At 55.2% G+C, this 12871-nt stretch overlaps 1 protein-coding gene across 2 annotated transcripts in view; it reads left to right on the top strand.

Annotated features, from left to right (window-relative positions):
- Positions 1–2479: 2479 nt before the first annotated feature.
- Positions 2480–12871, top strand: part of CD79B (CD79b molecule) — a 28696-nt gene continuing 18304 nt past the window's right edge. For both annotated transcript variants that reach the window (XM_074979042.1, XM_074979043.1), the window contains exons 1-2: positions 2480–2832; positions 5507–5548. In XM_074979042.1, coding sequence (XP_074835143.1) covers positions 2739–2832; positions 5507–5548 — 136 coding nt within the window. In that variant the 5' untranslated portion in view covers positions 2480–2738. The remainder of the gene's footprint in view (positions 2833–5506; positions 5549–12871) is intronic.

Consider the following 12871-nt stretch of genomic DNA (forward strand, 5'->3'; position numbering starts at 1 on the left):
TTGGACCCCAATTTAAGAAGTGAAACGTGAGTCCTGCTTAGCTATACCTTGGTCAATTATTTTAGGAAAATTTTACTAACCAATCATAACTGAGCATAACAGAATTGCCTAACCAATAACCCACCACCTTAACTGATTTGCACCTAGCAAAATTAATTATACAGCAGCCAGGAGCAATTACAAACCAGACGGAGATTATACAGAAAACAGAAGAAAAGTGAAGACAATCATCATAGAATGGGGATTTCACAGCCTCAGCTATTGCTAGGTCGTTTGCCAGATGAACTGTTTCTTTACCTGGTGATAGTGGGTGGCATTAGGATGTGGTCTTCTTCTTAACAGCCTGGTGTGACACTGTTGTACTGAAACGTAGATGGAATGGGAGTGTGTGACCTCTAGCTACACTATGGGTGTCCAACCTTTTGGCTTGCCTGGGCCTCATTGAGTGAAGAGGAATTGTCTTGGGCCGCATATAAAATATATAATATAGTTGTAGGGAATGTGGCAGAAGGAACGCAATGCTGCTGAAGGCTGGGAGGAATGTGTCTCCCAGAGGTCATCTGCATGAGAATGCAAAGAGCGGCAGGTGTGACACTGAGGCTGGGAGGAATGTGTCTCCCAGAGATCATTTGCATGAGAATGCAAAGGTGTGCATGTGTGATACCTTTTCAGAGAAAGCCTAATGGGTAGCAAGTAAGCCATGAGATTTGGTCTATTGTGAACATGTAGTTGTAAAATCACAATTTAAGCTGACACTTAATGCGGGAGTTGTGAGATCTCACCTATGCTCTGGGTTGTTGTGGGGGACAAGGCAGTCACCATAGTTGTGTAAGACATTGATTACACAGGGCTCCCTGGTTTAAAGCATTGTTGGGGGGGATTGGATTGGGCCGGGGCTGGGGCCATAAGCCTGGCTTGACTATCCCGCCCCACCTGTTGAAAGATAGAGCTGGATACTAGGGTGTTTGTGAAACCCCATATGAGAGATACTAAGAGCTGAAATCACAGAGTGGCAGCTGAGGCCATGCAGAGCTGACATCACAGGGTTCTGCCTTAGGGTGATCCCAAGCAGTGGGGTTGGGAGTGATGACAGCAACTGGCAGGCAGCCTGTAGGAGCGGCAGTGGACTGGTGGCTGGTGGGCAGCTGGTAGGAGCGGCAGTGGACGATGGCGACTGGCGGGCGGCTGGTAGGAGAAGCGGCGGACTACAGCGACTGGCAGGCGGCCGGTAGGAGTGGCGGCGGACAACGGCGACTGGCGGGCGGCTGGTGGCAGGAAGGGGAGGCTGCAGACAAGTGGACAGCTAGTACTGCCCTGGTGATGTATCTGCGGGCTTTGGGTTTGGGACTGCACCGCAGAGGGTACACCCTGTAACTGTGTGTGGGGTAAACGGCCAAGAGCCCCAGCAAGAGACTGGGTTCTGCTGCATATGGGGATGGTATCTGGGTAAAGGGGGTTTGTCTCTTCTTTGCTTAGATATACTGCATCTGTCACTGTAACCTTGGGGTAGGTTATGGTCATCAAACAAGCCATTTCTATCTCAGACTGTGCTTGCGAGGGGGAGGGGAGAACCGCCAGGCACCCAGCACAGGGGTGAAATTGTCCCAGGCCACTGGGTGGGGGCTCAAGCCGGTTGGTTGTATCCTTGACAGGAAAACCCCACGAGAGTTGAACCCGGCCCTTCTGGCAGGCATCTGGCATTAATAGAAGGGTTACATAGTTAATATATATAAATCACATAATAATGTTAAAAGTTTACGATCTTGTGGGGCCGCACTACTAGCTGTCCAGGGCTGCATGCAGCCCGTGGGCCGCAGGTTGGACACACCTGAGCTACAGAGTTAATGGCGGCTGCTGCTCTCTATTCCAGCTGCAGAAGAGCTCTAGGCCTCGCAATATGGGGAAACCATATTGGTTATACTGCTACCCAGGGCAAAGGTAGAGGGTTCTGGAAACAGGGGACACCAGAAGAGGAGGGAAGTGGAAATGGGTGCACTGGACCAATGGGTGCCAGAACTGGGGGCCCCAGAACATGGGATGCCAGAACTGGGGGTGCTGCAGGTGCCCCAGCTCGAAGCAGGATGAGCACCAAAGGCTGGGCTGCCATCCCAAGCACTGTTCATGGTTTGTTTGGGATCTGGCCCACCCTGGGCAAAGACCAGGAACTGTGTGCACCATGCCAAGCTGGCGAGGGACACGCCTGCCCTGGCCTCTGGAAGGTGGCACAGAGATACCAGTTGGGGGCCTCTGCCCGCTGGAGGGGCTGGTCCAAGGTGGCTACACTTACACCTGGGTTGGTGGGCAAGGGGTGGGCAGGAGTCAGACCCAACTGGAGTTGACACCCCCACCCAGGCGTGCAGCACAGTGGTGGGAGGGACTGGCCCCTCTGTGCCCAGGTGGGCCCCCAGCTTGGCCATACTGCAGGGGTCAGGCTGTTAGTCACTTCAGTGAGTGCATGGGTCTGGGGCCCAGAGGACATCATGACACCCCAGGTGCAGGCGGAAAGAGCCCCAGAGAGACCCTGATCCTGCTGACCCATCTGGCCCAGAAGGAGGGTGGGAGAGACTCACTCAACTGCAGAGCCAGGGCCCACAACTGCGCCTGTGCCGAGCCCTGGGGCTGTCCCACTGGGCCTTGATTTACATCAACAGGAAAGTCCTGCCCTGCTTCGCCCCAGCTTGAACACAGACGCCCGGAACAGCGATAGCAGCGTCTCTGCAGCCCAGTCAGGGGACTTGATGTTTCCTTGCCATCTTACCACAGCAATGGCTTCCCTTTACAAGAGGCTGGCAGCATTCTGCCCGCAGCTCTGCCTTTTCGTCCTGCTCACAGGTAAGGTTAGCTCTGTGCGGGGCTGGTGGCTGGCGCAGGCGGTTGTAACTCTGGGGTGGAACGCTGTAGAATGTCACTTGCGACTGGGGGCTCAGTTGTTTCTGAGCATTTCAGCCCACACACCTGGCAGCTTTCAAATTGCTTCAGCCACTGTTTGCGCATGGCAAATGTTCATGGGAAACAGTCAGTCCTGTAGTGCCTGAAAGACCAGCGCTAATAGATAGATCTGTCAGGTGCTACAGTACTGGTCGCTTTTTGTGAAACTGCAGAGTAACACAGGTCCCCCAAGGGACTTTTCACAGGGAAGCTGGCACTGCCACAGTGTATGCAGCAAGGTGGGATCCCAGGAAGCCTCACACTGGTGCACCTACTGCCAAAGATGCCCAGGACTTTGCAGAAACCCAACACAGCACCCAGCAGCCCCGCTGAGACTTGAGCTCAGAATGCTGCCCATTACACCATGGGACCTACTAAGCAGGGCTATGCTAGGAGGCCTTGCTGGGTAGGCAGAGTAACTTCTCCCCTTTTCTATGGCTGGAGCCCCTCTTGAGCTGTGCTGGGGTAACCACCCATGGGCAGGCTCTAACCTGGGACCTCTGGAGCTCTGTGCAGGAGCCACTACAATTTAAGCTCAAAGCCAGCTGGCTCTCAGCAGCGGCTGCAGAGGAGACTGGTTCTGTCTCTGTGTAAGTGGCCTGGGGGCCATTCTGAGGGACGGCGACCCACCCCTAGTTGTGTAGGCTACATCAATATTCCCTTTCTATGCTGAACCCATTCCTAGGGGCTGTTATTTCCCTGGGGCATACACACAGTGTGATGCTACCCGGAGGGCTGCGCCTGACGACTGAGCTCGCATTTCATAGAACCACCAAAGAGCAAGCTGTGCACTGGAGCGATGTGGTAAACAGCATGGTGCTTCCTGCCCAGCTGCGACAGGGTGTCTGGCGGTGCTGGGGTTGGGCTGGCGAGCGCCGGTGGCTGGGTAGAGGTGCTCCTCTTGGCAGGAGAGTCATGGCAACATTGGCAGCTGGCTGCCCCCAGCACAGCTCCTTTGGGAGTGGCTGGTGTGGGGCACAACAGCTGCAGGGTTTAAGGTGTGCCTACACCAGGCTAATACACTGTGGCACTGTCTTGGAGCCCAGGAGAGCTGATCTGTGCTGTGCTTTCCAGCCCCGCAGCAGAACCCCCCAAGCCTGCCGTAGCCGAGCCGGGCCAGCCCTTGCCATGCTGCAGGTTTACTGCAGTGTAGATGGGCCCTGAGTTCCAGGGCCATGCCAGCCCTCCTGGGGAGTGATGTCTTTCCATTGCCCCTGCCATGGCCTTAATACCAGGGGCACCCCATAGTGAGCCTTGGCCTGGCCCCAAAGACCTGAGTCTCTGCTTCCCAGCCAGTTCAGCTGCACCACATTCTGTCCACATTAAGTCTGACCCCCAGCACCCTCACATGGAGCCAGTGTGGTTTAGTTCATTCACAGGAGGGGCTAGTGGGTATAAAATTGGGTGAGTAGCTGCTTGTAGACAGGCCCTGTGGGATGTGGGGTGAGGGTCACAGCTGGGAGGCCAGGCAATGCCTGCCCTATGGACTCCACGTGCCCTGACAAGTCAGTGAAAATTAGGGTTTGTAATGCTGGCATTCTGAAATAAGTCTCTACAGCAGCCAATGAGGTGGGGTGCACAGCATCTGTGGTGTCCTCACACATTACTATCTTTATCCTCACACCCAGGGGTGGGGGAAGGCAGAAGAGTGCTCAGCCCTGGTTTAAACAGCTGAGGAATTGAAGCAGAGGTCTACTTAGGAGCCTGGGTCTCTCAGTTGGCCGAGCAACAGCCTTTTACTCTGTGGGTCCAGGATTCAAGCCTCTTTTTGGGCAAACTAATTAGGGGGCTGGAGTGCATGACATGAGGACAGGCTGAGGGATTTGGGGTTTTTTAGTTTGCAGAAGAGAAGAGTGAGGGGAGATTTGGTAGCAGCCTTCAGCTTCCTGAAGGGGGGCTCTAACGAGGATGGAGAGGCTGTTCATAGGGGTGACAGATGGCAGAACAAGGAGCAATGGTCTCCACTTATAGAGGGGGAGGTGTAGGTTGGATATGAGGAAAAACTGTTTCCCCAGGAGGGTGGTGAAGCACTGGACTGGTGGAATCAGAGAGGTGGTAGAATCTCCATCCCTAGAGCTTTTTAAGTCCCGGCTTGACAAAGCCCTTGCTGGACTGATTTAGTTGGGGTTGATCCTGCTTCAGGCAGGGGCTGGACGCGATGACCTCCTGTGGTCCCTTCCAGCCCTGGGATCCTAGCAGTCTATGACTTGCCAAAGGTCTGCAGCAGAGCAGGAGAGGCCCCTCAGCTCCAAAGTAAGTGGCTGAACTGCCACTTGGGAATGCTCAGGGGGCCCACCAGTGCTAAGCCCATCCTGCTACCCCCCCGCTGAAGCCAGGCAGCGTGGAGCCCATGTGACCCCCCAGCCCATGCTGCTGGCTGCTGTGGAAGGGGGGCAGAGCCAGCACATCTTCCAGTTGGGCCCCTGCTCCCACAGCACCTGGAACATGTGTTGCCATGATGTGTGTCTGGGCTGCATGGCGCTGGTTTGTGGGGCAGCGGAGGTGGTTCACTGAGGGCCTCCAGCAAGGCCTCTTCGTATCACGCCACTGAAACGCCTCTCCGCCTCCTGTCTTGCAGGCGAGATCTCAGCCTCCGGAAACACCACCATACAGACGACAGGTCAGTGCAGCTGCGCCGTCCCATCCTCCAAATCCCTCTGTGTCCCTTGGGCCTCACCTCATGTACCTCAGGCGCCGCTCTCCCACCCGCCAAAATACAAGCTGGCTCGGGAAACGCACACCCCAGTGAGCTGAGGTGGCTGTGGCTCCTAACGACTGCCTGTGCTTTCCCCATTCCAGCAGATCACACATTTCCTTCTTAAAGATACCGAACGCTTCAGCGGTCAGAGAACGCATCACCCAAACCACTCCCCATGTCCCTTCTCCTCCCCAGCGATAATCCGTCTGGTCCTTATAGATGAGCCCATAAGAGGGGGAAAGCAATTCTCAGCCCCCTCCGATGGACAGCTGTCCTCTGACAGTACCTGCTGTTCAGGTAACTTGTGGCCTCTGGCTACAGAATTTGCCCCATCCACAGAGGGGTGGAGCCAGAGAAGACTTATGTGTCTGAACTGGTGTCTGCTCAGCGTGTTCGAGCCTTTTGTGGCTCCCTCCCCTGGGCCTTGACACGCAACCAGACAGACAGACCCCAGCAAACCTACACAAGATCCAAATCTCAATGCCAGAAGTATTGGGGCTACTTCCCAGCTAGCACATCCCAAGCTCTATACTCCTGAGAGCACCTCGATGGTCTGCTCCCAGTGCCTACATGGCACAGACTACACAGCCTTCACCCCTTGTGCCCTTCCCAGCCCTGACCCTGCAGAGCCTTCACCCCTGTGCCCAGCCCAGCCCTGACCCTGCAGAGCCTTCACCCCTGTGCCCAGCCCAGCCCTGAGCCTGCAGAGCCTTTCCCCTGTGACCATCCCAGCCCTGACCCCGCAGAGCCTTTCCCCTGTGCCCATCCCAGCCCTGACCCCGCAGAGCCTTCACCCCTTGTGCCCTTCCCAGCCCTGACCCTGCAGAGCCTTCACCCCTGTGCCCAGCCCAGCCCTGACCCTGCAGAGCTTTCACCCCTGTGCCCAGCCCAGCCCTGAGCCTGCAGAGCCTTTCCCCTGTGACCATCCCAGCCCTGACCCCACAGAGCCTTTCCCCTGTGCCCATCCCAGCCCTGACCCCGCAGAGCCTTCACCCCTTGTGCCCAGCCCAGCCCTGACCCTGCAGAGCCTTCACCCCTGTGCCCATCCCAGCCCTGACCCTGCAGGGCCTTTACCCCTGTGCCCAGCCCAGCCCTGACCCTGCAGAGCCTTCACCCCTGTGCCCAGCCCAGCCCTGACCCCACAGAGCCTTTCCCCTGTGACCATCCCAGCCCTGACCCTGCAGGGCCTTCACCCCTGTGCCCATCCTAGCGCTGACCCTGCAGAGCCTTTACCCCTGTGCCCATCCCAGCCCTGACCCCGCAGAGCCTTACCCCTGTGCCCATCCCAGCGCTGACCCTGCAGAGCCTTCACCCCTGTGCCCAGCCCAGCCCTGACCCCACAGAGCCTTTTCCCTGTGCCCATCCCAGCCCTGACCCCACAGAGCCTTCACCCCTTGTGCCCAGCCCAGCCCTGACCCTGCAGAGCCTTTACCCTTGTGCCCAGCCCAGCCCTGACCCTGCAGGGCCTTTACCCCTGTGCCCAGCCCAGCCCTGACCCTGCAGAGCCTTCACCCCTGTGCCCTTCCCAGCCCTGACCCTGCAGAGCCTTTACCCCTGTGCCCATCCCAGCCCTGACCCCACAGAGCCTTCACCCCTTGTGCCCAGCCCAGCCCTGACCCTGCAGAGCCTTTACCCCTGTGCCCAGCCCAGCCCTGACCCTGCAGAGCCTTTACCCCTGTGCCCAGCCCAGCCCTGACCCTGCAGAGCCTTTACCCTTGTGCCCATCCCAGCGCTGACCCCACAGAGCCTTCACCCCTGTGCCCAGCCCAGCCCTGACCCTGCAGAGCCTTTACCCTTGTGCCCATCCCAGCCCTGACCCTGCAGAGCCTTTACCCCTGTGCCCAGCCCAGCCCTGACCCCGCAGAGCCTTTCCCCTGTGCCCATCCCAGCCCTGACCCCGCAGAGCCTTTACCCTTGTGCCCATCCCAGCGCTGACCCTGCAGGGCCTTTACCCCTGTGCCCATCCCAGCGCTGACCCCGCAGAGCCTTTACCCCTGTGCCCATCCCAGCCCTGACCCCGCAGAGCCTTCACCCCTGTGCCCAGCCCAGCCCTGACCCTGCAGAGCCTTTACCCCTGTGCCCATCCCAGCCCTGACCCCACAGAGCCTTCACCCCTTGTGCCCATCCCAGCCCTGACCCTGCAGAGCCTTTACCCTTGTGCCCATCCCAGCGCTGACCCCACAGAGCCTTCACCCCTGTGCCCATCCCAGCCCTGACCCTGCAGAGCCTTTACCCCTGTGCCCAGCCCAGCCCTGACCCTGCAGAGCCTTTACCCTTGTGCCCATCCCAGCGCTGACCCCACAGAGCCTTCACCCCTGTGCCCATCCCAGCCCTGACCCTGCAGAGCCTTTACCCCTGTGCCCATCCCAGCCCTGACCCCGCAGAGCCTTTACCCCTGTGCCCAGCCCAGCCCTGACCCCACAGAGCCTTCACCCCTTGTGCCCAGCCCAGCCCTGACCCCGCAGAGCCTTTACCCCTGTGCGCAGCCCAGCCCTGACCCTGCAGAGCCTTTACCCCTGTGCCCAGCCCAGCCCTGACCCCACAGAGCCTTTACCCCTGTGCCCAGCCCAGCCCTGACCCTGCAGAGCCTTTACCCTTGTGCCCATCCCAGCCCTGACCCTGCAGAGCCTTCACCCCTGTGCCCAGCCCAGCCCTGACCCTGCAGAGCCTTTACCCTTGTGCCCATCCCAGCGCTGACCCCACAGAGCCTTTACCCCTGTGCCCAGCCCAGCCCTGACCCTGCAGAGCCTTTCCCCTGTGCCCATCCCAGCCCTGACCCTGCAGAGCCTTTACCCCTGTGCCCTTCCCAGCCCTGACCCCACAGAGCCTTTACCCCTGTGCCCATCCCAGCCCTGACCCTGCAGAGCCTTTACCCCTGTGCCCTTCCCAGCCCTGACCCCACAGAGCCTTTACCCCTGTGCCCATCCCAGCCCTGACCCTGCAGAATATTTACTCTGTGCCTTCTAATTTTCAGTCACTCAATAGTGAGTATTAAGTCTTCATGTGACCCTACTATTTGTGAACTCATTAATGACTGTTCAGCCCAGTTCAGGAGCCCCAGGTCTTATCACAGAAGGGGCAGGTGATGTAGCTGTTGGAGGCATGTCTGGTGCAGTTTTTGCTGCTCTTTTCTTCTCCGCCTCTCCTCGTGTGCGTTGTGGTGGGACCTCTTAAATTGTGCCACCCTCCCTCACAGATTACTGCTCTCCACAGGGAATGGTCTCAGACCAGGTTCTCCCAGGTGTTGGAACTGATGCTGCACTTTTTATGTGTGCCTCAGCACGTCCTTGTATCACTTCCGCTGTCTCCCAACACTCCTCTGTCCTTCCTCCAACTCGAAAAACAGAATCTGTTTTTGAGAGGTGCTGATGAGACATCTGAACCATGTGACCAGTCCAGCAACATTGTTGGTGAAAGATAATGGCTTCGATGCTGGTCATGTTCGACTCTTCCAGCATGCTAGTGTTCGTGTGCCTGTCCTCCCAAGAGATACTTAGAACTCTCCTCAGGCACCATTGACGATACTGTTCAAGTGCCTTCAAATGATGCTTGTACGTTGTCCAGATTTCACATAACCACTACACAGTATTCAAGGAGCTTTGTCTTGTCATAGATGTCCAGGTTCTTGAAAACCCTTTGTCTCAGGTGGGTGAAAGCAGATCTTGCATGGCTCAGATGATGCTGGATTTCTGCATCAATGTCAACTTTAGTGGAAAGATGACTTCCAAGGTATGGGAAATGCTCCACATTTTCCAGCAGTTCTCCGTTAACTTCAATGGAAGGTACATGAGATTGTCCTCTCTGCAAGGTTTGGTGGAGTATCCTGGTCTTTTTGATGTTCATTGTGAGGCTGAAATTCTTGTATGCTTCAGCAAAGGCCTTTAAGATGGTCTGAAGGGCTTGGGGAAAGTGCAGCAAACATATTGTCATCCGCGTACTGGAGCTCCATGGTTGAGGTGATGGAGGTCTTGCTTTCAGCCTTGAATCGCCTGAGATTGTCTATAGAATGAACGGGAAGCTTTTCAATCTTCACACCATCTGGAAGCTTGCCATCAGTGAGGTGAAGGGTCTTGCTAATGAAGATGCAGAAGAGTGATGGGGCAATGGTGCAGCCTTGTTTGACTCTTGTTTTGACCTCAAAGGAGGCACGTTGGGATCCACTGTTGCTCAATACAGTGACATTCATGTTGCCATGAACCAGCCCCAAGATGGTAATGAATATTTTGGGGCAGCCAGTCTTTGAGAGGATGGTCTCCAGGGCACTACAACTGATTGAGTCAAACACTTTGGTTAGCTTTATGAAACACATGTGTAACCCTTAGTTTTGTTCACAACATTTTTCTTGCAGTTTCCAGGCGGTGAAGATCATGTCCACTGTTCCTTGGAATGGTCAGAAGCCAACTGGAATTCTGTGAGAATTTCTTCTGAGAGTGGCAGGAGTCGATTTTCATTGATTTGAACGGAGATTTTCCCTGCTGTTGCCCGGAGGGAAATGCCACAATAGCTTCCACGGTCTGACTTGTTGCCCTTCTTGAAGAGACTGATGCTCAGTGTGTCTCTGACCCCTCACAGCATCTGCTCCCCATCGCAGATATCGAGAATCTGGAGGCGGAGTTGTTTGTGGAGCTCTGGCCCACCTTCTTCGAACACTTCAGCAGCGATTGCATCTAGTGCCTTGTTGCACTTCATCACTGATGGCAGCCTGGACCTCACGCAGGGTAGGAAGTGTTGCAAGATCATCCCTAGGTGGCTGGTGAGGGATTTGGTCAAGGGATTCTAGGACCAGAGTGGAAAGGCCGTTTAAGAGCTCGTTAGAGGGCTCCCTCCAGCAAGTAGCAATGGTTTCAGTGGCTTTCAAGAGTCAGGTACCATCCTTTGATCTCAGGGGATGGATTCCTTGGTTCATAAACAGCTGTGGTAGCATTGAAGAAACCTCCTTTTTCATTGATGTCTGTGAGATGCTGGCTTTCTTGTGCCTTCTCGGTCCACCACTGTTTTTTCAGAGTCCCTGTTTTACGTCAGACTTCTATTTTGGCCGTGGCATGTGCTTCTCTCTTCATTGTGCAATTGATGTCAATTTGCCAGGCCCTAAAGGCTTTCCTTTTCACCAGAGTCAGGCATTTAATTTCCACATTGTTCTCATCAAACTACATCTGATGTTTGCTGGACTGGTAGCCATTGGTTTCTCCACAAGCTCAATGATGGCATATTTCAACTCATGCCAGTGTTCTTCCACATCTTCAGGGTGTACTGTCAGCAGCTTCCTTTGGACTGCTGTCTGGCAGTCGCTTTGTCTGATGGGTCCTTCAAGCCTTGTGCATTGATCTTTTGTTGAATCAGTTTCCTCTGAGTTCTCCGTTTGATGACAATCCTAACTGCGATTGTGGGTCAAATAAGGCAGTGATTGGTCCAGCAGTCATCAGTTCTAGTCACTGCACATGTGAGGAGGACATCATGCCAATTCTGAGCACAGATGATGACTTAGTTTATGAGGTGCTGTGCTCGAATCAAGGATGTTGCCATGACGTTTTACTTAAATTTGTTGTTCTGGTGGAAGAGGGTGTTTGTGATGACAAGCTCATGTTCCACACATTTTGTCAGGAGGAGCACTCCACTAGAGAACTCCCTAGATCTGCTGGAAGTGCTCCTCCTAATGCACCCCAATATGCCATTAGCCTTCTTGGCTACAAGGGCCCACTGTTGACTCATATCCAGCTTCTCATCCACTGTGATCCCCAGGTCCTTTTCGTCACAACTGCTTCTTAGCCACTCAGTCCCCAGCCTGTAACAATGGTTGGGATTCTGCACTTGTCCTTGTTGAACCTCACCAGATTTCTTTTGGCCCAATCCTCCAATTTATTTAGGTTACTCTGGACCCTATCAATACCCTCCAACATATCTACCTGTCCTCCTAGCTTAGTGTCACCTGTAAATTTGCTGAGGGTGCACTCCATCCCCTCATCCATAAAGATGTAGATCAAAATCACCCCTGAACCAACTCTTGAGGGACTCCACTTGCTACCAGCTGCAACCAGACATTGAGGCATTGATCACTCCCCACCGAGCCTGATGATCTAGATAGAGAAACACATCTCGCAGAGCTGGAAGGGACCTCAGGAGGTCATCAAGTCCAGTCCCCTGCCCTCTTGGCAGGACCAAGCACCATCCCTTCTTGTTTTTTCAAAATCTATTTGACCCAGATCCCTAAATGGCCCCCTCAAGGATTGAACTTACAACCCTGGCTTTGCTGTTGCCAACTCCTTTCCCAATGGTTGTCTGTCAGAGGTCCATGTCTCTTCCAACCTGGGTATTGAAATCCGACAAGAGAATAATCTTCTCTTCTTTGGGGATGTCATTCAAGACTGTCCAATTGGGCATAGAACTTCTCATTCGTGTCATCTTTGGAGCTGAGAGCTGATGCATAAGCTCTCACAACAGATGTCTGTTGGCTTTTGGCAAGTGTCAAGTGGAAACTGCGTGTGCCCTTTCCGGCCTTGACCACGCAGACCCTTCCCTATGTTCCTATTCCCCATTCCCACCTCCCCATTCTCAGCAGGCCCTTAGACTCCCACCATGAACTCCTCAGTCACCCCCTTACAGCTTCTGACCATGTTCTGTTTGCTGGAGTCATTTGTCTGGGGCTTCATCCCACCCCTTTGGCATCCCAGGGCAGGGGAAGGAGGTTGCAGTTTGGCCAGGGCCAGGCTGTTCTTTGGCTTTTAGTGTTTCTTGTGCCTCCCTCCCACCCACTCCCCACACCCCATGACACTCCACCCTACCCACCATTCCTCTTTGCCCTTCCTAACTGGTGGCTTGATCATGGCTTGGGAGAAGAGCCTGGCAGCTGGCCAGCACGTGCTGGCATTATGCTGCCTCCCTGCGCTGTCTCCCACAGTATCCTTGCCAGCAAGATAAAGAGGTACGGCTTGGATAAATGGACTGTAAGGTGGACAGAAAGCTGTCAGGGAGGGGATAGCTTAGTCGTTTGAGCTTTGGCCTGCTAAAGCCAGGGTTGTGAGCTCAATCCTTGAGGGGGCTGTGATGGGGTTCAGGGGTCCCCAAGCTCTGCACCCTGTTCGCAGGCAGGAGTGACTCTCACTCATCAGGAGAGCAGTGGGTTTATTAGTTGACAGAGGCACAGCTCAGCACAGAAGAGTCAGTGCAGCAATGAGAGCCAGCCAGCCCAATCCATGCTGGGGAGAGGAGTCCCCTAGGGGCCCCCCCAGAGCTCCCTCCTTCATCTGT

This window comes from Carettochelys insculpta, chromosome 28 (genome assembly GCF_033958435.1).
Source record: "Carettochelys insculpta isolate YL-2023 chromosome 28, ASM3395843v1, whole genome shotgun sequence".
Lineage (NCBI taxonomy): Eukaryota > Metazoa > Chordata > Testudines > Carettochelyidae > Carettochelys > Carettochelys insculpta.